The following is a 26,371-nucleotide window of genomic DNA, read 5'->3' as shown; positions in this document are numbered from 1 at the left end:
ACTTGAGCAATGAGTGAATGAAGTGCAGGGGGACTAGCTTGGAACCCAGGAGGCCCAGCTCCCCTGAGCTCTGCCCTGAAGTCATGGGATTTATAAGCAAAGCCCCTCCCTCCCTCTCCCATGAAAGGGTGGGGGCAGGAGGGCTCTGTGGTCAAGGACTCAGCCTCAAGTCCTGGGGCTGCATGGGGCACAGGCCAACTCTCAGCTTCCCAGCTCACTGGCTCCGTGGCCTGGACCAGGTCCGTCTGCGCAGAGCCTCATCCGTGACATAGGACTACAGTGCTGCCATCCCCATAGCACTCTCCTGAGGGTGGGCGAGGGAGGTGGCGTGCCACTCAGCCCGGGGCTTGCACCAGAACCCTTTGCACAGGAGTAATTTCTGTGGACTCTCTCAAGCTCATGGACATTGAGGAGGGCAAGTGTGGCGCCGGGCCCAACCGCGTCTGGTGAGCCCGCTACAACCTATATGGTCCCAGGTTGTTGGTGACAGTGAAGAGAAACGTGTGAGCACCTGCACTGTGACAGGCACAGTGCCAGCCACTGCAGATACAACGTCGGGATGCTGGGTTCGCACCACACCGGCCTCCTTCCCGGCTGGAAGTTCCCCTCCAAGGCCCTGATGCTCCAGCAAATGAAGCCAGGCAGCCTCCCTTCCAAGCTGGCTTGAGGGTGAACAGGGTGAGAGTTGGCAGGCATGGGGCCCCCATCCCTCTGGTGCCACGGGCCCCCCAGGATGGTGCCGGGGACCCTCTTACACTGGCCCTCCTGACACTCCCCATAGGCCCCAGTACACTGCCTTTACTGCAGAGGTGTAAATTATAAACAGAGTGTAAGTCACGTGCAAGGTCTCTTGCCTCTGTTTTTTGCTGCTGTGCTGGTTGGAAAAGAAATTTGCCTCTGCAAAGAGCTCCCTCGAATTAATGGACTGAACCCCCCAGGGTCGGTCCTGCTTGCCTGAGGAATTTTCCCAGGATGCTTTGCATGGGGCCAGCCACTTGGGGTGCAGGGCCTCTTCTAGAGGAGAAGGGACAGAATGGAAGTGGGGCAAAAAGGAGTGAAACAGGGTAGCCTCTTGTGCCCGTTAGCCCCCACTGCTCAGGGCTGCACCCAGAGAGCGCCTCCAGCTTCTCCTCCTGGAAGCTGCTTGGTTCCTGGGGGACCCAGGGAGACCCACCAGATATCCTCCTCCCCAGGTGGGTACAGGCAGCTGGGGCACTGCACCCCAGGAGCCTCCTGGCAGTGGGGGACAGGGCAAGTGGACAGAGGTGTCCTCGTTCTTTGGGGGTGTCCATGCGTCACTGGCCCTCTTCTCTCATGATTCTCTTTTGCTGTGGAAATGGCCCATTTAACATCCTCTGCAAAGGCAAGAAACTGGCAGTGACTGTGCCCAGAGTGGGGGTCCCACCCTGTGTCCGAGGAATCCTTGTCCTACAAAAAGAGGGTCTGTGGTCAAGCCAGTCTGGAAGTGACACCTACTTATCCCTCCCATCAGTGCAGTAAAGGCTGTAGTTTAAAATGTCCCCAACTTGTTGATCTCAGAATTCTTTATTCGTGGGACACCTTGACACTAAGAAATGCCCTTCTGGTGACCTTGGGCAAGGGCTCAGCCTCTCTGGGTTCCATTTGCTTCCTCAAAACTGGGACCTTAACCCCCATCTTGCCCGCCTCACAGGGGCAACGATGGGAAGGGGCTGGGCCACATCAGTCTCTGCCCACACTGGCCTGAGAGGCTGCCGGGCAGGCAGGCTGGCAGGCAGACCGCCCCTGTGCTGTTAGCAAGGATGAAGGGATGTGCTCAAGGCTGCACAGCTGAGGCCATGGAGTCGGGACGTGAACCTGAGCCTGACCCCAGTTGTCTTAACCATCACCTCCAAGATCCTTGTGGGGTCTCTTTGAGGGAGAGGCCACTGGTGGGTGGGACCTGGCCCTTCCCCTGCAGCCACCATGGGCAACAGGGAGGGAGCCTGAGCCACCAGGGGGCCTGGGGCCAGCAGGGCATCGTCCATCCCTACCACACAGCGCTTTGCCTGAGGCACAAGCTCATTGCCCCATCGTCCCCTTTGGTCCCCACAAGGGCAGCACAAACCAGCAGCACTGACGGCTCCATTCCACAGGCCACAGCGCTGAGGCTCAGGGAGGCTGGGGTTCATCCAGGGCCTCGTGGTAAGTCTGTGAGGAGGCTGTTTTTCTCCTGTCCCTAATTTAGACATACCCTAAGGGGGTCCCCAGACCTAGTGGTCTTTCTCTTCGGCACCTTCTGTGGTATTGATGGCAACAATGGACTTTGTGGCTGGAACCACTATTTTTTGCTTTGTTTCAAGTAGCTGAACCCAGTTCAGTGCAAGATTGTAAGATGCTCTGGCCGGCTCCTTTTTCTGGGTGACAGAGGGCTGGCGGGAAGGCGTCTCTGTTTGCGTGTAGTTGAAGTGTGGGTGCCTGAGTGAGAGCAGCCTGAGGCTGGGGACTGGGCAGTGGGTGATCAGAACCAGGAGCTGGAGATTCCCAACCCCCAGGGCTCCTCCGGGACCTGGCCTGGCTGCTCTTCCCTTCTCCCTGCCTTTGCTCATGCCTGTCCCCCAATTCTAGGGTCCTTTAGGGTCCAGCACAACCACCACCTCCCCCAGGGCACCTCCCGAGCCCTCTGGGCTCCCACTGCTGAGTTTTGGGGTAGCCTCTTCTGGGGGGTTCTTTATCGTGGATTCTGTCTCATCTACCCCCAATTATTCTCTAAGTAGTTCTTTAAAAAATTAAAAAGAGCCTTATTGGTTCTTACCCCTGAACTTAAAAATCATCCAACGCATTTTTAAACTTCAACCAATGTAGAGAAGAAATGTAAAGGACTGGCTGTGGTGCCCAGAGATAGCCAAGCGTTAGCCCCAGGACAGTTTCTGGGCACCATCTGCCTAGAAAAGGGCTCACTTACTACAGTTTGTAGGAACCTGTGTAGGTTCCCCTCTAAGCCCCAATGTCCTTCCCTTTAAATCCTAACATTGCATGAGGCAGAGGCTATTGCTCAGAGAGGTTGAGTGCAGTCACCCCAGTCACACAGCTAACAAATGCAGGACGTGGGATTTGAGCCCAGCTCTGTCCACTTCTAGACCCTGGAGTGACAGTATACTGCCCCTGGGCATGTGGCACTATTAACAGTCACTACATGCCTTTAGGTTGTTCCCTAGGCTAGTTTTAATTCACTCAGAAATACTGCAGGACATCTGTCCATTCCCCCGGGGTTTTCCTGGTAGCTTGTCTATCTCCCCACAGGCCAGAGTCTGGCTGAGGAACTGAGGAAATGTTTGCTAAGGAATGGACAGACGGACAGATGGATGCATAAGGCCAATCTTCCTTAGAGACCACCCAGGCGTCTGTTCCTTTCATCCCTATTCAGATGCCAAACAAAGCCCTCTTGGGTGGCCTAAGGGATTCTGGTCACCACAGCGCAGGCTGTGAAGGAGGGGTCTTCTGACACTGGTGTATGCTGGGGAGCTCATTAAGAAAGGCTTTTCCAGCCCAGGAGGAGGTGGCCTGGGTATGTTGTGGCTGGCCCTTCCCCATGCCTGGCCACGTGGCTGGAGGTGTCCCAATACTGCCCAGCCCCTCTGTGTTGTGCACTGAGCACCTTTATTCACTAAGCCCCCCACCCTCCCACCACCTTGTACCCCTGCAGCCCCAGGAGTCCCCTGCACGTGTTTCCTCATGTCTCATTGGACAAAAAAGTTGAACATGCTTTTCCTGAAAGCAGTCACAGGCAAAGGGGATGAGCCACCTGACTGGCATGGTCCAATCAGGACTCAGGGCATGGGGCTCCGGCCTCCTGAGATACCTGGCCCACAGTAAGTGAGCATCCTGCAGCAGGGCTGCCCGATACAGGAGGAAAGGAGGGGAGGGCAGCGCAGGGTGACCCACAGGACCTGCTTCAGTCCTTGTTGTGTCTTGACTTTATAGAAGAAGGGCTGTAAAAGGCACAGATAGGTGGGGTATCCCCCAGGGTCACACTCCGGGGTCTCCAAGCCTTCAGCTTCCCCGTCCCTAGTGGAGCCATGTTGGATGGAGCTGGCTGGTGGGCACTCCACCAGCTCCTGCCAGGTGGAGGCTCACCCTCGCTTCCCTCTGTATAAGCTTCCTGTGCAGACACCCCATGGCACTCCACAGTCTACCATCTCTTCCCTCGGCCATAGCCGCTTTGCTTCTCCAGTAGTCCTGTGAGCTGGTCCAAGAGCGGTGCGGAGATGGACACAGGCCCCTGACTTTCCCGAGGGCGCACCGTGAGTATGTGCTGAAGCCCAGACAAAGCCCGCTTTATGAGCACACAGCCACACTGACTTTAATGCTCTGGGGCCACCACTGGGAAATTCTGAATAATATTTTAAATAAGGGGCCCAGTGTGTCCACCTTACACTGGGCCCCGCAGATCATGACGCTGACCTGAGCCCCAGGCTCCTGATCCACGGGGCTGTTCCTGCAACCACGTGCTCTTCCCCATCCGCCTGCGGCGGCTCAGGACAGGTCTGAGCGATTCTGGGGGACAACCCTCCACAGAGACGAGAGTGAGCTTCAGGAAGGTGGGGGTGGTCGGCCAGGGCCTGGGGTGCAAGGACTGACAAGACCCACTTTGAACCCCTCCCTCCTTGTCACCAGCTGGTTTCACTGAAGTTCATGCCTGCCTTCCTGTCCACCTTCGTGCCCTTTGTCCCTCAGGGTGGGGGTGGGGGCTCCAGAAGACAGGGCCCCATTGTGTGCCTGGCGTCAGGCAGCTGGGCAGCCTGGCAAAGTGGATAAACAAGCTGCTCCAAGCATGAGCACGCTGCCCCGAGGCCCCAGGAGAGGGCAGGAGCCCTCGGGGCAGGACGGGGGCTTGGGGCCGGTTTAGATTCCAACCTTACCTGCTGAGATGTGGGCAGCGCCAGCTGCCGGATCTTCTGCTGTGAGATACGGTGACCTGGCCCTCTCACAGGGCCACTGGGAGGACAGAGGGTGAGACTTGTGAAGCGCTTAAAATAAGGCCTGACACGTCCTAAGTCTCTTCAGTGGGAGCTTCTGTGCTTCAGTGCCGCTCTGGCGGTCCTGCCGTCAGCTCTGCTGCCCAGACTCTCGGGGTCAAGTGCAACTGCCCCGTCGTGGCTTCCAAGCCCTTCCCCTTCAGACCCTGACGCCCTGTGCGGTGTATCTTAACGACACCCCTACTCTGCCTCCAGCCACCGCAGGCCACTTGCCTGGGCTGGGAACCCTCGCTGCCCCCGCGTGCTCCCTTGCCGCCTGCCTTCCCTCTCCCCAGCCGAACACTGTCCAGGTAGTCCTTGGAGTCATGACGCCCCCTTTCCGGGTTCCATTCCCCAGTGTCCCCACAGGTGTCCCTCGAGTTTGGGACCCCCAGGCCGGCTGCCTGAGCAGGGCGCTCAGCTCTAGCAGATGCCTCACCCCTTCTGCAGATCTCCTCCCCAGAAGCACTCACTCTGAAGGCAGTTGTAGGAGCAGAAACGTTTTCCTGTCGTCCCTTCTAGGTTCTTTTAGCTGGTCTGTTTATTTAATTGGCATAAGACAGATTAACAGGAAAGAAAGAGAGCTTCACATAGACATGAGAGGTTCAAAAAGGCAGGCAGTGGAGGCTCAGGTGCATCCCCAGCTCACCACACCTAGCCCACACTCTATAGTTACCCCAGGGGAGAGTGTCTCCCTGGACCGGGTCCTCTATCTAAATTTGGGCAGTTAGAGGGAGTCCAAAGCTCTTCCATAGTCTTTTGGGCCTTGATTGTCTTCAGGTCAAAATAATCTGCATGACAAAGGGGCACATTCTAGGGAGACATATTTAGCTCCCCCCCCACCGGTTAGACTCGGAGCGAGGCCATCGCGTCCCTCAGGGGTCCGGGACGGGGAGGACTGCCCCTCCCTGCCTCCCTGCATGAGCACTGCGCGGCAGCTGCAGGCGGGGCTGAGCGCTGGTCGGGCCTGCCCAGGGGATTCTCAAGGAGCCCTGACTCTCCGCTGTCCTTGTAGGCCCCTGCCCTCGAGACCCCGTCCCTCCCCGCTTTACCTGCCTAGCTTCCAATGAGACTGCTTTTCAATGCGGTGGAGTTTCAGCTCCACCCAAGCCGAGCCCTGGAACTACCTTTTGCGGGTATGGGAAAATTCCAGGCACCCAGCCAAACCCGGTTTCCTCCCAGGGTTCAGATGCCCATGGGGGCCAGGCGGGGAAGCAGCCTGGGAGAGTGCAGGGGCTGGCGGCGGGGAACTTGGGGTTTGGGGTTACGGGGTTGAGCCGGGGAGCAGAGCACACGTCTGTCTGAAGAATATGGTGTGACTCCGTTGCAGTGGGGGAAATACAGGCCCAGGGCTGCCAAGTCTGATTTTCAAAAAAAGTGCCATATAATCCAGTTTGTGTGTACAGTTTCCTTAATAAAAATTTTTTTGATTTTACATACAGTAAACTTCACTTCTTTTGAGGGGAGATATGTATGATTGCATGAGTTTTAACGTTTACATAGATTCCCGGAAGCACCACAATCAGGTTACCACCCAGATTCCCTCATGCTGCCCTTCTGTATTCAAGCTCCCCTGCGCCCCCCACCCCCTCCCCGGCCCCCTATCCTTGGCAACTACTGATACTCTGTCCTTACAGTTCTGCCTTTTCCACATCAACGGATGGCTTGTAATCTTTTGAAACTGGCTTCTTTCACTCAGCATATTGCGTTTGAAATTCACCCGTCATGCTGCCTGTAGTTTCTTCCTGGTTTGTACGGAACAGCAGGCTTAGCTTTTCACCTGCTGGAGGATATTTGGGACGTTTCTGTTTGGGGCAATTATGTGTAATGCTCGCATAGACATTTATGTAGAGTTTTTGTGTGAACATGAGTTTTCATTTCTCTCAAATAAAAAGGTTTTTCCTAGTTTGCTGAGAGTTTTTTTTTTATCATGAATGGTTGTTGAACTTTGCCAGTTGCTTTGTTTTCATTTACTGAAATCATGTGGCTTTTCTTTAGTCATGTCAGATCACATTGGTTTTCAAATGGTGAACCAGCCTTAGTAGATAAACCCCACTTGCTGATGGCTGTGTTGTATTAGTCGTAATGATAGATAGATAGATAGATGATAGACACACACACATATGTTTTCCCCTAATATTTTGTTGAGAATCATTGCATCTATGCTCATGAAGGATATTGGTGTATAGTTTTATCCAGGTTTTCCCCGCTTTCCAAAAGTTCACGTTACAACACTTTTATGACAGACCTACAATAGTCCCTGTCTTTACTAACCAAAAGAAATCCAAAGATTTTTCACTTCTACAAATAAAGGCAGAAAATGAAAACAGCATTCAGCGTTTGTTTTGCAGCAAGCTGCTACAGAGGCAGCATGCACCCTGAGCAGAGAGAGGCCCGGCCGCCCTTCCCCAGGAAGGCACTCAGCACGTCAGCACCGAGCCGGGAGCATCTGTGCTTTATCTCGATTTATTGTGCACATCCGTTAGCAAGATGCACTAACGGTTTCAGAAAAGCCTAAGAGAGCTTGTTTTTGGGGTCTCAGAATGCTCAAAAAACTTACCACGCAAATTAATAATTGCTTATTTGCCTTACGCTCTTTGAGCTGAAGAAAGGTTTCTTCATCTACTTTTGGATGAAGTAGAACCATCTACTTTTGGAAAGCGAGGGCGACCCATACTGCTTTTGTCTGCTTTTACCGTCAGGGCAGTGCTGGCCTCGTTAGATGAGTTGGGAAGTGCATCCTCCTCTTCTGTTTTCTGGAAGAGATTGTGTAGAATTTCTGTATATCTTTCTTAAATGTTTGGTGAAACTATTCAGGCCTGAAGTTTCTTTTGGAAAGATTTAAGCTATGAAATAAATTTCTTTAATAGTTGTGATAGTATTCAGATTCCCTCTTCTCATGTGAATTTTGGGAGTTTGTGTCTGTCAAAGAATTGGTCCATTTCATCTAATTTGTAGAAATTATAAGCACAGAGATGTTCATAGTGTTCCCCTATTAATCTGTTTTTAAAAGGCCCTTTTTTTAAAAGATCAGTTTTACATTTACAACAAAATTGAGAGAGGTAGAGATTTCATATATACCTCTACCCTTTCCCATGCATAGCCTCCCCTAGTGAGGTCACTCACTAGAATGGTACATTTTTTACCAAGGATGAACCTACATTAACACATCATAATCGCTCAATGTCCATACTTCACATTAGGCTTCACTCTTGATGTTGTACATTCTATGGGTCTTCACAATGTATAATGACATATGTCCATCATTGTGATATCATACACAGTATTTTCACTGCCCTGAAAATCCTCCATACTTAATAACCTTTTAAAATCTGTAAGACTGTAGTGATGTTAGGGCTGAGTTTGTACCCCTCAGTTCGTGCCCCCACCACAACAAAGAATTGAAAGGCAGAGACACAAAAGCAAAGCAGAGTGAAATTTTTATTTGAATGCACTCCAAAGGAAGAGCGGTCCAGAGTCAAGGTAGACAGAGGCCCCATACTTTTAGGGGAGGGTCTGTTTATCATGACCTAGCAGGGAGGTGCCTCTTTGATTGACGGGATGAGGTCATTTAATTGACATTTCTATTTATACAGCCATGCCTCTTGATGCGTGTCTTTTCCCAAAATGCATACAGGAAAGCCTTGGTTGTTGAGGGGGGCTTGGGCGAGGGGGTGGGCAAGCAAAACCACAATTTTATTTTAATGAGATTGTGACAAGATGTGGTTTGGGTGGTTCTTAGTTTTGTTCGATTTCGCCCATCTTGGGAATAGGTACGAACCAGTTTGGCCTGGTCCCAGTAGGCAAAGAAGTTACCTGCCTGCTAAGCCTTTGTTGCCTTCATGTGGGACCCCTACCTGGGCAGAGTCTGGGCAGTTTTTCCCTTGAACCTTATCTTCCCCTTCCCCAGCTGCTCACGTCTTTCTACCAAACATTGATACCTGCTTTCATTTCTGATGTTGGTCATTTGTATCTTTTTTCCTGTTTTTGTCTGTTTGGCTAGAGCTGAATCAATTTAATCTTTTCCTCAATCAATTTAATGATTTTCTCTACTGTTTTTCTATTTTCAGTTTTTACATTTCTGCTCTTTATATTTCTTCTTGCCTTGGGTTTTTTGAAATTTATGTTGTATTTTTATTTTCATTTATTTCAAATATCTTACATTTACTTTGAGACTTCCTCCCTAACTCATGGATTATTTAGACATGTGTTGTTTAATTTCTGAGTAGTTGGGATTTTTCAGATATCTTTACTGATTATTAGTTTAATTCCATTATGGTCAGAGCATATACTTTGTATAATTTCAATGCTTTTAAATTTGTTATTTTTGTTAAATGGCTCCAGAATATGATCTCTTGTGCTGAATGTTCCATGTGCATATGAAAAGGATGTGTATTCTGCTATTACTGAGTGAGAATTCTATAACCATCAATCAGGTTAGGCTGGTTAACGGTGTTTCTCAGGTCTTTTATACCTTGCTGATTTTTCATCTGACTGGCTCTATTATTGGAGAGAAAGTGTTGAAGTCTCCAATAATTGTCAATTTGTCTCTTTCCCTTTTCAGTTCTACCAGTTTTTGCTTCATTTTGAAGCATTGTTGTTAGATGTGTGCACATTTATGATTGTTTTATCTTCACAGTGACTTGAACCTTTTATGTAATGTTCTTTAACCTTTGGTAATTTTCCTTGTGGAGGTTAGATAATTTCTATCTTCAAGTTCACTTTTTTTTTTTCTGTTATCTCCATTCTGCTGTTGATCCCATCCAGTGAATTTTTAATATTTCAGTAATAGTTTTTTCCATTCTAAAATTTCCATTCAGTTCTTTTTTATACCTTCTATTTTTCTGCAGAGAATTTCTATATTTTTATTTGTGTCAAGAGTGTTGACCTTTCTTTCATGAAACATGGTTATGGTAACTGTTTTAAAGTCTTTTGTCTACTAATGATAACATCTGGGTCATCTTGGGCTGAGTATTTGTTTATTTACTTTTATTGAAGTACAGTTGATTTACAATATTATATTAGTTTTAGGTGTACAACATAGTGGTTTGACAGTTATCTATGTTATTAAATGTTCAACCCACATAAGTGTAGTTACCAACTGTCAGCATACAAAGATACTATAATATTATTGGCTATATTCCCTATGCTGTACTTTCATCCCCATGACTAATTTATATTATAATTGGGATTTTTGTGCCTCTATATCCCCTTCACGTGTTTCACGGACCCTCCTCCTCAATGGCAACCATCAGTCTCTTCTCTGTGTCTATGAGTTTCTTTCTGTTTTGCTTTTATAGATTCCATATAAGTGAAATCGGGTTGGTATCTATTGACTTTCTCCTCCCTTGTGCATTACTGAGCTTTCCTGTTTCTTTACACATCAAATAATTTTGGATTCTGTCCTGGACATTTTGAATACTAGAAGATTCTGAGTCCTGATAAAATCCTCTGAAGAATATCAATTTTTTGTTTGTTATTTTAAATGAGGAAATCTACCCAGTTAGGTTGAAGCCTCAGATGCCAACCTGCTCTCTGAGCTACAGTTCCAATGTCAGTTCGGTTTTCAAAGCCTTTGAAGTGCACTTTATACCTACCTCAAGTGTGCACTCTTCTGGAAGCAGTCTGTTCACTGTCTGCATGGTGGTTGAGCTCTCAAAGCCTTTGGTGTGCTGTTTTGGGTTAGTTCCATGTATGTGGGGCTCAGGAGTGGGCCCAGGGCTTCAAACACAACTTCACGGGATCCTATTCTTAAGGTCTTTCCTTTCTGTGACCCTCTCCCTCCGGCTCCTGGGGCCCCTTTGCCATATCCTTGGGCTAGAAATCTGAGGTTTGGGCCTCCCTCTGCAGGCTCACACCTCCCATGACTGGTCTACCTCCAGGATGAAGTGGTGAGAGGAAAAAAAAAGAGAAATGAATAACAGGAATTCCTCCCCACACACACTGACCACAGGGACTCCTTTTCTTAGATTCTTATTCTCAGAGACAGAATGTTCTTCGTCCAGGGTTGTAGGTGCCCACTGCTGTCGCCACCACCCAATTCACAGACTGGGGCTTGCCTTGGGGCAGGGCTGGGAGGGACTGAAAAAAACAAATGGCATTTCTTCCCCTGTCTCTCTCCCCAAAGGGTCCCCTTCCTGGCCCCTCATCAGAAAGGGAGAGTCTCTCATGGAGCTTCTCCTGTTCACACCTGTTGGGCAGTTCTGGAGTTTAGGCTACAAAATATGTGAGGAAAAAAATAAATCAGGACACTTACCACCATGTTCATCTTCAAGTTCTTTCTTTGTTATGTTTTTTTGTTGTTTTTACTTCAACTTCGAAGTTTCCTCCCAGTTTGCCTGCTAGTGCCTACTTTTCAGGGTCCTCCTCTAGCTGTTTTTTATGTGTTGGGTCCAGAATGTTTTTGTCATGGTCAGAGGAAGGAATCGAGTGCAATATACTAACGTCATCTTAACCAGAACCAGAGCTGCCACTGGTGTTTAATCCTGGCATTTAATTTAAAAAATTCAAGTCTGTCTCCAAGCTGCATTTGGGACCTAAGTCATATGCATAGGGACACATTTGAAATGACACTTTCCTTTAAATATTCAAATTCTTATGCAGAGTTCTCTGTACCCAGGCCACTTTTTCTAGGTGAAACAGAGCAGAATACAAATTTATTCATTCTCTGGTCAGAGCAAGCCCCCAGACTTTGGATGATAATAATAATGATTATCATTAAATTAGTAGAAATAATAAGAATTATCAGTAAAGAGCATGAGCTCTGGAGCCAGGCTGCCTGTGTTCATATGCCGACTCTGCCTCCAACTTGTCGTGTGGCTGTAACCCTGCATAACTCAGCCTGTCTGAGCCTCAGTTTCCTCACCTGGACAATGGGAATGATAGTATCTACTTCTGAGGTGGTTAAGAGAGTGCTCAGAACAGGCCTGGTATAAAGGAAGAGTGACTGAGTGTTTGGTGATTAGATATGGTAATCACTAACATTTACTAGGCACCTCACCTACAGACTGAGCCAGCTTGGGTCCCTTGTTGAGATAAGGCAGCTGAGACCTCAGTGAGCAAATGGCTTGCCCGGCCCATCTGGCCTGCAGATCTGGAAATTTGGGAGGCGTGGTGGCTGGGCACTGGCTCAGGCTCCGGGAGGATCTGGCAGGTGACCAGTCAGAGAGCGGCGACAATGAAGCTCTGAACATTGTCTGGCCTGAGCAAGAAGAGATGTGACCCAGGGGGAATGAGTGGGAAGAAAGTCAGCCTGAACAGAGAGGCAACAGAAATAGAAGGGGAAGCCTGGTAATTGAGTAGCCCCCGAAAGGGAAAGATCAATATTTTACGGCCAATGAGACAAGCAGTTCCCTGGCAGCCAGCTCCATCGCCCAGCTGTGTGTGCTTCAGTGAGGACAGCTGCTCCTGTGGCCCTGCCAGACGCAGTGTGCCATCTCTCCTGGCCTGGGAGTCCACGGGAGCCCCCAGGGAGCCCAGCCAAGCGTGGTGTGTGCACTGCCCTGTGGGCCCCCAGCGCTTGTGGCCCCAGTTCACCACGAGAAGACCATGTGTGGGTGGTTCTTCGCTGTGCTTGGTGTTGAACTTGAGAAAGCCCCTCCCCTCCCCGGGACTGACTTCCCTGACTGTACCATAAAGGACTGGGTCAGCCGTATCCTTGGGGTGCATTGGCCAAAGGTTTATCTAGTGTCCAGAAGGGTGGAGATTCTCGGTGATCAAGGTGAGGCCCCAGTCATGGCAGGTAAAGAGCCTTTGATACACAATGGGATGGGGGGTTGAATTAACACTTAAGTGCAGACAGCCTAGTAAAGCTCCAGCTTCTGCAGGAAGGAAGTTAAGTGCAGAAACTGACCTGGGTCCAAGGAAGAGTTACCACTGCGGTGAACGGGTAAATTTCTAACCTCTCTGAGCCTCAGTCTCCTCAGCTGTAGAATGGGGGCTATACTAGCAGCTGCCGCTCAGGTTGTTGTGAGATTAGATGAGATTAAGTACAGCCAGAGTTTGGCAAATCCTCCATGAACCCAGCAAGGATTATTAACGCCTCTCCACATAAGCTGTGCTGTTGTGTATTTTTTAAATTATGAACTGTAGGCATTTACTTGGCATTTACTGTTATAATCGCTGTAGAGTGGACCTGTCTGTTTCCTCTGGGCAGCACAGCAGTGTATCTGGCCCTGCTGCACCCCCTCCTCTCTCAGATCTCTGCTCTTTGATGGGCCCTGGGGGAGTCACCTGGGCCATAGCTCACGGGTGCTCCAGGGACTTGGCAGTAGCCCCCAAGACCTCATCTGTCCGCCTGTCATCAAACACCTGCATACCTCTGCTGCAGGCTGGCTTTCCCTTGAGGCAGCGGGATGGACAGCCTGGACCCAGCAGTGTCTCCCAGCCTCAGGGAGGTATGACTCCAGGGATGAGAGAATCCGAATCCACAGCCTGCTGCTTCTTAAATGGATTTGAGGTTGGGGCTCTGCATCAGCCATTCCTCATAAGGTGGTGACTGCACACTTGACTCGGATCAGTGGTAATTAAGGTGTGGCCCCAAACTGGGAGAGGATTGTAGTGGTGAGAGCCAGGGGCCCGGGGGTAGTGGTGCTCCACACCCACCCTGCACCCCTCAAGTCCCTCCAGTGCCAGTGACGAGAGGGCAGGAGGAGAGGAGGTGGGACTCCAGCTGGGGAGGTGGGTGGGCTCCCACAGCCCTGCAGGTGGCACCTGGCATTGCTGTTCTCAGGAGCCACATCACTGCCCAGCAGTGTCAGCACCTGCTGCTGCTTGGGAGTGAGGGGAGGAAGCAGCTGCACTGCTGAGGGGGCCCCCGGCCAAGGTGGGAACTGACAGAAAGTCACCTTCCTCTTCACAGGAATTCCCTGGCCTTCTCCCAGGGACTTCTGGGTACCAGGTTCAGGGGATCACGGATGATGTATGGCCTCTGCTCACCCCTCACTCCCAGACTCACACCTGACTGGGAAGCAGGGGCAGTTGGAACTGACATACACGCATAGGGCCACTGAGCTCAGGGGAGAACTGATGCTTGTTTAGGGCCTCCTTGATTGTGGCTCATTGCCAAAGCAGCTGGGCATGTCCCCAGTGCCCGGCCCCAGCAGTGACCGGGGCTTCAGACCTCTGCTGCAACTGCCATGCCAGAGGAGCATCCTGGGTGCAGAGAACTTAAAAACCATATGTGGGATTCCTAACATTTTATAGTAATCAGACAATAACCCACCCTATCTTAAGGCAGGGCAAACAGTCCTAAATGGTATGTCGCCACTGCTTGAGGGTAACCACTATCTTGGAGAAGAACAGGATCAAGAAATCCCTTGTGTTAAGTTTATCTGACAGAATATCTAAAGGACTGGCTGTGGATGTTGACATAATGTCTCTCACTGGAGATAGTCAACATGAGATCACATGTCAAGCCTACATCCCCCCTCTTTGTCCCATTCTTGAAAGCCTTAAAAGACAGAATCCTAAGCCCTTAAGTGTGCCCCTTTCTGAGGTAGCCCGCACTCCCCTTTGTTTGAATGTGTAGTTTTTGCCTTAAATAAAGACTTCTTACTGCTCAATATATTGTGTTTTGTCTCTGCACTCTTCCAAGAATCTTGGGAGGTTAACAAGAGACCCCTTTTCCCAATGGTTAGCATCTTTGCTACTTCACTCTTTCATTCAATTTTCTAGACTTAAGCACAAATCTTCATTCCCTCTATCCTACAAGTAGGGAGGGGCTGCTGAGGTCTCTGATTTGGGCTTGCAAGTTCCTGTCACCTGGGTGACCCGGACAGGACTGCAGCTGTATGATCAAGCTCTTTAGTAGCCTGCCTGAAATCTCCTTTCTTTGCCTTTGGGAAGTTCTCAGAACATAATCTCACCCCATCCAGTGCTCTGCGGCTCCCCCATATCCTAGGGCGTTAGGGACTTAGTTCCCACACTGTGCAGATCCACGTGGACACTGGACCCCAGGTGACCCTGGCTTTAGGAGTCGGCCAGGGATCTGCCCTATGCCGAGCAGGAGGTCAAGCAGCTTCCCTCTCCTCCCCCTGCTCTTCCTTGCTCTCTGCTGCCTGCCCGGCTGCTGCCATTCACTACCACTCACTTGAATGAATTCCTTCTTTACCTACTACTCATCCAACCTGCTGGAGAATTCTTTCTTGTTCAGAGTCAAGAACCCTCCCTGTCCAGGCTGAGGTTCCACCTAGTGTGCAAGGAAAGACCTTCCCAGACGCAGCAGCCCAACGGCACAATGACGCCGAAGTACCGTGTGGTGGGCAGGAAGGGAGGAGAGATGCGGGTAGGTAGTGGGGCCTTTGAGTAAATGATGCTGGAGGAGGGGCAACAGTGATGACTGAGTCCTTGGCGTGGCCCAGGGACTCAGTGGCTGGGGTGGGCTGTGGGAGAAAGCAACTGGTAATGAAGTCAAGGATCTGAGAAGTCAGGGAGTTGACTGGTCATCCACAGAGCTGTAGAAGCCCCCAAAGATGAGTTGTAATCATAAAAAGTTAAAAATAACCCAAATGCCCACTGTTAGGGGTGGTTAAGTAAATTGTGGTAGATATACATCCATTGGGCACTACTAAAAATGTGGTTGGTACCACCGGGCAGCGTGGAAAGGTGTTTCTGATATATCGATAAGCAGGGAAAAACCTCCCAAACTCCAGGAATGGCTGTTTGGGGCTAATCCTTATTTAATAATTGTTTAAGACTTTAAAAAATTGAAATATGAAGAACAAATAGGACAGAAAAGTGTAACCAAGTTTTCACTGTGTAGCCAGCACCCAGATCAAGAAATAGAAACACCCCTGGTATCCTCCCCCTTCTACAAAGCTCTGCAAATGTGGCCACTATCTTGAGCTTAATTGGCTTTGCCTTAAATCATATTTGACTTGCTAATTTAAATTTCTAAATAACCTATACAAATGTGACATAATTATTTCCTCCTTGTACACAAAAGGGAATTTGACAAAGGGTCTTTGAGAACTACAAAATCCAAAAAAAACCCAAAAGTGGTTAAAACAATGTGTTTTAAAGAAAAATGGCAACGGCAGGGGTTTGATGCATTCTCTTTTCTAGAATTTCTGCAGTGAGCTTGTATTATTTTTGTATGAAAGAAGCAACTAAGTTAAATCAGAGCGTTCGCTTTCCATGTGCCAGTATTTGTGGGAAGGCTCCCTTGTGCCATCTGTCCGCTTCAGGCAAGAGAGCGGCCCCACTGCTGCCTGGCGCTTGATGAGGGCCTTGGGTTGAGGGCATAGGGGGCTAGGAAGGGACCACCGGTGCCCTTGGCTCAGCTGATGAACCTCCCTCCAACCCAGCCTCCCCCAGCTCTGTGAAGCCCCTGGGCATCTCTGGGGGCCTCACACCTGTCCCTCCTTCCTTCCCACAGGTGGAAAAACTTGTGAAATATTTGGATCCCAACGACCTGGGGAGAATCAACTTTAAGGACTTTTGTCGGGGTGTGTTTGCCATGAAAGGTGAGGTCTCCTGGGGGAGGAGTCCTGGGGTGTCTCTTGGGATCCTGCCCAGCTGGGGAGGCTGGTGAGACTGGGGTTTTGGCTCACATTCCTTCCTACGGGGGTCCCAGGAGCCCAGGATGGGTTCTAGAAGGGGGTTCTGCCCCAGCTCCCTTTGGGCTTCCACGACTGCCCAGCTGTGGAGGGTCTCTGAGCCCCACACCTGGAGCCAGGCATCCCTGGACAAGTGGGACAGTGTCTTCTGCCCTCCCGCTGTCTATCCCCTTCCCGCTTTGCTTTCCTTCCCTCTCTCTCTCCCTCCTTCCCCAGGTCGCCTCCCTCTGGGATAATTGGACTCCCGAGGGGTCTCCCAGGACGTGAGACTGTTTTACAGCCAGGACATTCCTGGGCAAACCTGGACAGTCCCCTCACCCCCCTCCCTCCCTTCTGACTCCTTTACTGCCCACCCACTCTCCTCCCCTAAACCCCTCAGTTCCTTCCTCTCTTCCCTGCCTGTCTCTCTTTAAGGAGGCAATATAAAATCCCTCTTTTTCCTGAACTCAAAGGCAGTTGTCAGAGACCCCCAGGAATCAGAGTATGGCCACTCTTACTACTAAACTGTTTGTCTAGAGAAAGTGGCTTAGGTCCCCAGCCAGAGGGACTTGCTAAGGCCTCCCCCTGGCTGCGAGAGGAACACAGGCCCGTGAGGCTTTCCTGTTAGCTGGGAAGGAAGCCATGCTCCCTGTCTGTGTGGGTCAGGTCAGGACGAATCCTCTGTGCGGTACCCAGAGTTCTGGGAGGGTAGGAAGGAAGCAGGAATTACTTACCTGCAACTTCAAGGTCAGGGAAGTGAGCTGAGAGGTTGGAGTGACCGGCACACACAGACCCCAACAAAGGTTTCTGAATGAAGTTGACTCTATTGGGCTGCTACTAAATGCTCCTGTTATGTGCCTATGCCAGGCACTTTGCAGGTTTGATGCCCTTTGGTGGATATGATATGGGGGTGTTGGCTCAGGGGTGGGAGGCCACCTGTGTAACTGAGTTAGCAGGAGGTAGAGCCATCCTGAGGGTGACCCTATCCTAGATGCTCTGGAATTTGCAGAGCTGCAGGGTGAGGGGTCTCAGCTCAAGGGACTTCATGTGTTTGGAGTCCCAGTGAACTACAGTCTTACATTCCTTCCTCCAGGAAGGCCTCCTTGATTCTCTTTGTCCCTAGCCTGCCCTCTGCATCTGGGAGTCTCTCTTCTCTGTGTTCCCTGTTGGGGTTAGTCTGCATGGAAGGACATGTGGAGGGCAAGGGCCTATCTCAGGCCCCTCCACTGCACCCCAGGCCGGCTCCTCCATTGCCTGCATGCTCCACGCTCCATCACTACCCTTAAATGACCATCGGGGCTCTTGGAGACTTGGGCCCCCTGCTTCCCCTCAGCCCTTCGCTGCCAAGGCACCTTAATCAGAAGCAAAGCTGCAGCACCAGGCTGAGGCTCTGACCCTTCACTGTCTGCCTATCTGCAGGGTGTGAGGAGCTGCTGAAGGATGTGCTGTCCGTGGAGAGCACAGGGACACCCTCCTGTACCCCGGAGATCCCGGACTGTGTGGAGCAGGTAGGTAAGGGGTGGATGGCGCCAGGAGCCGCCCCCCTCAGAGAGATGGGGGTCTCTGGCGGCTGCCTGGCCCATCTTAATCTTCACGTGGTGGCTGCACCGTTTGGTGTCTGGGAGGCCCCGAGCTTCCCGTCTAAGAGCCCTGCAACTTCAAGGTCAGGGAATAGTCCTTGGAACTGGAGCAGCAAAGCCCCTTGGGAAGCTACAACAGACAGTGGGGGCTGGGGGGCCTCACAGCGCCTTTACCCCTCCTCTGGGGCACCGTGGAGACGCAGGGTCCCACACAGGGAAAGCAACAAGCTCAAGGTCACAGTGAGCAGGATGACTTTTCTCTTGTGCTCTAACCTGCTAAGCAGACTGGCCCATGTGGTTTTTCAAAACCAAAAACCACCATTTCCCCAATTCTCCAATTCTCTGGCACCAACTGGATGTGCAGCAATTCAGTTCAGTTTTCAGACTCACTGCTCCGAGTTCGCGCAGACCCCGGGGTCACGGACTCTGTCCCACGTGGAGGCAGCCGCAAGTGGGGCGCCAGGCCCCTGCACTTCTGTGTGGCTGAAGTGCGGGGTTCCCACAGCCCCCCTCAGGTTCAGTGATTCACTAAAACAACTCAAAGAGTTCAGGAAGACACTATATTTACAATGATCAGTTTATCATAAAGGACATAACTCAGAACAGCCACATGGGAAGAGGCACAAGGCAGAGTATGGGGCTGCAGATGCGGATTCCACACTCTCTCCAGGGGTCGGGGTGGGGAGGAGGACTCTGAAAGTTCCCACCTTCTAATCTCAGGCTTGCTCTTCCTGGTGACAGGCCCACCCTGAGGCTCTCCAGGGCCCTGCCCACAGGGCCTCACTGGCAGGCCATGGGCTGGGTTCCTTACGACTAACAAGGCAGCCCCAGGGTGTTGGGAGCTGGGGCCCAGAAGTGGGGCAAAGACCACAGCCCTCACTGCTCTGTGTTACAGTTTACTCCGTTATCGTTGCCTAATGGTTTGTTTATTATAAAACTTTGAACTGTTTTTCCAAAGCTTGCAGCCTCATCCTATAGACAGACCCGGTTTAGGATGTACCCTCCGACGTCTCGGGCCCCTTCTGGCTAAGCCACCCCCGGGCAGAGGGAAGACTATCTCGTTTTCAGGCAGACCAGCTCTAAAACCTGTCCTCCACCTCCCGTTGGTGCCTCATCTAGGCCCCCCAAAACACAAATATTTTCTATACTGAAGGGGGCCCAGGCCCCCAGAGGTCACTTTGGCTGGGTGGTGGGGTCAGGGTTTGGCCTAGATGAGGGGGAGTCCATACAGAGGGCCACAGTGGAGGCTGCCCAGCAAAATGGTGTTGGAGAAGGCTGAGGATCAAAGGTCACAGAAACCAAAGCCAGGCACTGGGTGCAGGGACAGGGCCTCCATGGTAGGAGTCAGGTGGCTGGACCCCAGGGTGCTGTACCCAGAACACTGGCCCTCAGGGCTGAGTGACAAGAGCTGGGCTCTGGCTCAGGCCTGCCTCCACAGGCCAACAGATGTGGAGCGACTGCATTTGGGCCCAACTAATGAGACCAGGACCAGGCCAGAGAACCCCCAGTGTGGGACAGATACCGCATGCCCGGGAGATTTTTGGAGTGGGCCCCTCGTGGGTTGCTGAACAAGGAAGCAGCATGAGGAGGTGGGCTGTTGGGTCATTCAGAACTGGGCCCATACGCTGACTAGCCATGCACCCCGGCAAGTCACTCTCAACCCCGCTGGGCCTCAGTTTCCTCAGCTGTGAAACAGGGCTCACCATCGAGGTCTAGAGGGCTTATGAAAACTCAGTGAGCAAGCAGACGGCTCACACACCAGAGTCCCTTCCCTTGGCTCTGTGTCCCGGAGTTCAGGGGCAGAAGGGCACCAAGCTGCAGTCTGCACCTTCTCTGTCACCCCTGGGGACTGGTCATTTCAAAGGATGTCAGAATCAAGGCCTGCTGTGAGGAGCTGGAGGGCCGAGTGGGCAGCCCCAGGCAGGGTGTGAGGAGCTGCTGAAGGATGTGCTGTCCGTGGAGAGCGCAGGGACACCCCCCTGTACCCCGGAGATCCCGGACTGTGTGGATCCCGCAAAGATGGCCAGTGGAGAAAAGATGAGAAATAGAAAATAGATGGGTTCTTTTCAAACCAATGTTGTTTTTTCAGAATAAACACCTGGAGGCTAGAGAAAAGCAGACAGATCATGCCAGTCATCTGTCAAATCTTAGAACCCCTGTGTGCCCCTCATTTTCTCTCCCTCAGGGCTTTGCACTTTTCATTTCTTTTGGGCTAAGCCTCTCCCACGGACTCTGGTACCCTCCACGTGCGTCTGGCCCTCACAAGTGCCTGGGCCTACCAGAGCCCAGGGAGCTAGCAGTTGGTCACTGGACACGCCGGGCAGCGTTGATCATGAGCTCCTGGTGGGGCAGCTTGGTTGGCCTGGGCTCTGTTCCTCCACAGGCTCCTGGGTGCCAGGACATGGAGGGAACAGGCCCCAGCCCGCTGACCCAGGGCCCCTGTGGTGACCCACTGTGGACGCCTGGAGGCTCTAGGCCCCATGGTGTGAATGGGTCCCCTTCCTGGCTCAGGCTCCTGTACAGGGCAGCCCTGGACTCCACTGGGCTAAAGGCTGGGAGGGGTGAGACCCCCGCTCCCTGGTGGGGGGCGTGGAGGGGGCCGGCCTGGGCAGGCCCTAGTCCTGTAGACCTCAGTGCCCTGCCATGTCCCAGCTGTCCCCTAGGGGTCAGCTTGAGACTGACAAGAGACTCACGAGCCGACTTCCCAGGTGCCACTGGGGGAAAATGGGAGCAGTGGTTTGCAGACCACGCAGGGCCCCTGCCCCTCCTCCCCTCAGGCTGGGGCAGGGACCCCTGACATTACCACATGCTGAGAGTCACAGTTAAAAGTAGGGAACCTGCTTTAGAATTGCTGGTGGATAAACACGGTGCTCAGGCATCCCGAGGGCACCGCACCACTGTGAGCACCCCTGCCTCTGGCTGTCACAGCAGGGGCTCTCAGCCTGCAGTCCACACTCGCAGGCTGATGTGAGTCCACACTGAGTAGGCGGCACCTGGGCCACACCAGTTCTTGAACTTACTGGGAGTCACCCTGCCTGTGTCCTCAGAGCCTGCGGTGTCCCCGCGCAAGAAAGCCTTGTTGACAGCTTGGTAAACTCAACTGTTAAGCAAGCTCCCCTGTACAAGGGGATTTGCACTGGGTCAGAGGAGATGCTGTGTCCCTGGTGTCCATGCGTGGGCATGCCTAGGCCCTGGGAGTCCCCCCGAGGCCAGCATGCTCAGCAAGCTGCTTGCCCTTTCTGGCAGCCCCCACCCACATGGTGTGGGGGTCCTCAGGGAGATAGGGAGGCTGGAATGGGCAGGCATGGAAAGCCCACCCTCAGGCCTCAGAGGCGAGGGGTTAGTGAGATGGACCCACAGCGCTGACATCCGGGGCCCTTGGCCATTCTCCCACATGGTCAGATTAGTAGGGAATCCCATAAAATGGCATCAAGCCACCTGCTCCTCCTGTGTACCCCCCATCTCAGTGATGGTGTCACCACCCAGCCAGTCCCTGAGCCAGAAAGTCATCCTCGATGCCCCACACCCAGCCAGCCTTGAGTCCTCTGGTCCCCGCTGGCCGCCTCGTCCGGCCCCCATTGCTGCCCACTGGCTCTCATCGTCCTCGGCCTCCCTCTCCAGACCGGCATCCCTCTGCCTCAGGAGGCTCTACTGTGTCACCCCCTTCTGTGACCCGTCATCACCAACAGGATAACATCTGTCATCGGCTCCTACACGTGTCTCCAGATGCACATTTCACCAACCCATGTCTCACACTTTGAAATTAGTGACACCCAACTGCTCCATTTTCTGAAAAGACCATGTTCTCTCTTGCCTCTCAGACTTTGCACAAGTTTTGTCTTTCTCCTGAGATGTCCTCCCACCCACTATCCCTGGGCTAGCGTCTGCTCATCATTAAGACTCACATAGGGTCACCTCCTCCAGGAAGCCTCCCCTGGTTCCCTCTGCCCCAGCCCAGCCCCCTGCTTAGAGGAGCACCTGGGCTAAGCTTCCCTGGGGCCCTGTGCCTGCTCTCACTGCCTTAACCTCCAAGGTGTCTCCACCTCCCCTCCACAGTGGGAATACCATTTTCACCGTGCAGTGGTGGAGCTTGTCTCCACACCCGGCATAGCTACCATGGAGAACATCTTGTTCTCTAAGTAGTTCTAGGATTAGAAATCCAGAAATGGAATGACTGTATCAGAGGGTATTCAGGTTTCCATTTTTAATAAATGTGTCCAAATTTTTCTTCCCAAAAAAAAACAGTACCAGGTGTATCTTCCAACAGTATATGAAGGTCCATTTCCTCACCCCTTTGCCAACCCTGGAAAGTCTCCATCTACCAAAGGTCTCCCCTTCCCTGTTCTCCCCTCCTGTTCCCCAACCTGATGGAGGAAACCTAAATCTAGGTTGCATTTGTATTACTAGCACTTCATGTTACTTTGTATTCATTTGTTTACCCCCCTGCTCATCCGCCCTTTGGATTTCTTCCTTTGTGAGTTGCCTATTTATTATTTTTGACAGTGGGTTGTCTTTTCCTTAATATTTATAAAAATCTCTCTCTATTCTGACTCTCCATCTCTATGCATCTTGCTTGTATTTTAATCTTGTTTTGGGTGTCATTTATTGTAAAAATTCTGATGTAATCATCAGTCCTTTTGTCCCATTTGCCTTTCGTGTATCATTTTGTGCCTTCTTTTCCTTAAGGCCATAAATATAGTCTATATTTTTTTCAAATACTCTTAGACAAAAACTGTTCATGCTTACTTCTTAGATCCACCTAGTCTGGTGAGAATAATATCTGGCATTAGTATTTTCCAGATGTTGCCAACTGTTTAGGTTCCTATTGTTGCCCAGTCCCTCTTTCCCCAGTCATTTGAAAGTTCACCCCTTCATCGCATGCCTGACTTCCTTATAAACATGGGTCTCTTTCTGGACTCTGGTCTGTTATATTGACCTATTTGTCTACTTATTTCTAAGTCAGAACCATAGTTTCAGTTCTCTTATGTTGTTTCTTATGGTAAAGAAAGCTTCCCTCACCATTCTATTAAAATTGCTTTTTGTTATTCTTATATATTTTCTCCTCCAGAATACTCTTTTGGTTTTTTTTTTTTTTTGGTTTTTTTTTTGGTCAGAATCTTTTAAAAATCTTGCTAGAGATTTTGTTTAATATCTGGACATCAGTTGAAGGGAATTGGCTTCTTACAAAACTGAACTCTTCTCTCACCAGGAACAGAGTATATCTCTCTATTATTTTGGCCTACTTTTATGACCTTCAGGAAAGTTTTCTGATTTTCTCAAAGAGGTTCTGCACATTTCTTCGTGGGGTAACTGTAGTTTAGAGTTCTGTTGCTGTTATGTATAGGGTCTTTGTGCCATGACGTTTTCTAATTGAAAGTGGCTAGTGTATGGGACAGCATCTGACCTTTGGTGATCTTGTCAGGACAGCCTTACTCAATTCCCTTATTAGTTGTAATAGTCCCCAACCTATTTAATCTATATAAAAAAGTACCCATATTATTTTTCTGCATACATTTAAATGGCTACATAATGTGTCCTCACAAGAAGACAACTAAATTTATTAACCAGTTCCTTACTGTTGGGCAAAAAATATATTTTAACCAAATTTGGAGGATTAACAAAAGCAGTGTAATAATCATTCTTGTAGTTAAATTGTTCCCCACAGCAGCCACCGTGGCTTTAGAGTAAGCTAGAGGCTGGCAAATTACAGGCCCCATGGGCCAAATCTAGCAGCCTATTTTGTGTAAAGTTTTATTGGAATATAGCCATACCCATTTGCTCACTTATCTGTGACTATTTCACACTACAATGGCAGGCAGAGTGGCTGCCAAAGAGCTGTGCGACCCACTGCCAGCCTTTGGGATAAATTCTGATAGGTGGGAACTATTTTATCACAAGGATGCAAATCTTAAAATTTGTAATACATCTGCCAAATGCCTTTCCTGAAAAGTTGTCTTGATTTCTCTCCCATCAGGATTGTGTCATGTTCCTACTATCCTTTTAATATTGGGTATTACCAATTTCCTAAATCTTTTGAATTTGAGAGGCTACAAGTAGGATTGCTGTTTTGAATTAAAATATGATTGAACTTGTTGAATTATATTTATCATTCATTAGTTCTTTCTTCATTAATTGCTTACCTATACATTCTTCACCCTAGTTTCTATGGATGTATTCATTTTCATTGATTTATAAGAACTAGAAATATTAACTTTTTGACATACATTACAAATATCTTTTCATCTTGTCATTTATTTTTAACTTTGTTCATGAAGGCAAATTTTTAAACACTTTTATAGCCAACTCATCAATTTTGTTTCCATTCTGGCTTTAGCCTTTGGCTTTCCTGCCCAAGACTGTGAAACTGATCCTGTTTTATTTTATTTTATATATTCAGTTTTTATGTTTAAAGCTTTGATCTGTGTAGTTAATTTTGGTGTCCAGAGTGAGGTGAGATACAGTTTTCCTTTTTTCTCCATAACCCCACTCCCTGTCCCTCCTGCCCACCTCACTTCACAGGAACCAGGGGCTCTTTGATGTGCTTAAGTGATCCCCTGGTGGCAAAACATATGGAGTTTGCTGGGAACCCAGACTTCAGCCTGAGCCCAAATTGGCTCTTCTGCCTCTATTCAGAAGGAGCTTTGGCAACCGCAGTCATGATAGAACAATTTTAAAAATCTGCTTTGTGCTTCTTTCTAGAACTGGCCTGGGCAGCTTATGGCCTGAAGGTCCAAGTCTATCGTTGCTGAACTTCATCCAGCCTGAACCAAGGGTTTCTAAAACCAGTTTTGACAATGGCACTTTTAAATTCTAAAAATATTTCTTTCTGACAAGCAGCGCTGTGACTCAGCTGCGCTGGTGAAGGTGTGGGTGGTGGTGCCATGTTCGCACCACGTGGTGGGACGGCTTACTTGATCCTTTCTGCTTAGCTATAGCCACAGTATTTTTCCTGTGTTCCAGTACCTCCCTCCAAAAAGAAAGAATAATTTACTCATCACAAGGCTCAGAATTTCTGTAAGAATAAAAGGATCCTTGAGTCTTACCTTTGGGAAGAAACTGACCTCTGACTAAGCCACGGTGTCTGGGACAGAAGCAGATCAGATGCTGCGGGCCCTTTGGTTGTTCCCCTGCCCTGGTCTGCCCGGACCGTCTGTTCCTCACCTTCCCCACCTCAGAAAGGCTGAGCTGGGCTGTCCTGTGAACATCAACTTCCCAGGACAGTCTTGTGGCCACCTTCTGTGTAATGCAACTTTTATGCTCAATTTCACACATATCTTTAGAACTTAGACTTGCTGAGTTACAGCTTAAGCTAACTTTAGGGAGTGGCCACTTAGATCCTGTCTATTTAAAGCCAAGCAGAAGAGAAAAAGGTTCCATGTTATTCTGTCAAGACATTAACTAATTTTGTATCTAACTTTGCAGTCTTATTTCAGCATTCTTTTTTTTATTGACTCTACATACTGTGATCTCTCCTATTCTCCTTGGGACCAACCTGCTGGTTACCTCATCAGTGAGTTAAGTACATTTCTGACACAGGTAACTGGGAAAACACCAATACACACAATCACGTAAGGACAGATGTTACTTCACACATACAGTCACATCAGGACAGATGTTAGTTCTCAGAACCAGCACAGATTAAACTAGTGGTTCTCAACCCTAGCCACACATTGGAGTCATGCAGGGTACTTTCAAAACATAACTGATGCCTAGGTCCTGCTTCCCAGAGATTCTACTTTAATTAGTCTAGGGAGGCATCCCCTCATCTCTTTATAAAATCTCCTCCAAGTAATTACATTACACATCTAAAGTTGAAAACCCAGTGTCTAAGCCAGAAGTTCTCAAACATTGCTGCTAAATAAGGAGTTGTCAAAATTAGAATTACCTGGGAGCTTTTAAGACTGTTTGCCCAGACCATCCCTCAGAACAATTAACCCAGAGCCCCTTGGGGTGGGACCCAGGCAGCATCCTTTCTCAGAGCTCCTCGGGTGGTTCCATGAAGCCATGCCCCATATAATGTCCTGGATCTTGGTTGTTTCACATCAAGACAGTTTCTCCTAAGTATGGGATGCAAAGCTGCAGAGGCGGATGGATGTCTTATACCTTGAAAATGGCCAATGCCTAGCACAGCACGTGTGCTCAGCAAATGTCAGCTGCCCTTTTTCATGTTGCTCTGAAAGGTATCCTCTGGGGAGAGTGGCTTGGGATGGCCAGGTGCTAGCCCACGGTGTCTGTCCTCCATACAGCACAGCTGCCTGGGTGCTTAGGCATGGGAGGG

General features: G+C 50.0%; 1 protein-coding gene across 5 annotated transcripts in view; it reads left to right on the top strand.

The window, feature by feature from the left end:
* The window catches only part of RAB11FIP4 (RAB11 family interacting protein 4), a 111,794-nt gene that overhangs the window by 17,840 nt on the left and 67,583 nt on the right, over window positions 1-26,371 (top strand). For all 5 annotated transcript variants that reach the window (XM_017661390.3, XM_037003971.2, XM_037003972.2 and 2 more), the window contains 2 exons: window positions 16,354-16,441; window positions 17,933-18,021. In XM_017661390.3, coding sequence (XP_017516879.1) covers window positions 16,435-16,441; window positions 17,933-18,021 — 96 coding nt within the window. In that variant the 5' untranslated portion in view covers window positions 16,354-16,434. The remainder of the gene's footprint in view (window positions 1-16,353; window positions 16,442-17,932; window positions 18,022-26,371) is intronic.

This window comes from Manis javanica, chromosome 4, assembly GCF_040802235.1.
Source record: "Manis javanica isolate MJ-LG chromosome 4, MJ_LKY, whole genome shotgun sequence".
In the NCBI taxonomy this organism is placed as follows: domain Eukaryota; kingdom Metazoa; phylum Chordata; class Mammalia; order Pholidota; family Manidae; genus Manis; species Manis javanica.
The sequence above is the reverse complement of the archived record's forward strand: the minus strand, read 5'-3'. Positions and strand labels throughout refer to the sequence as shown.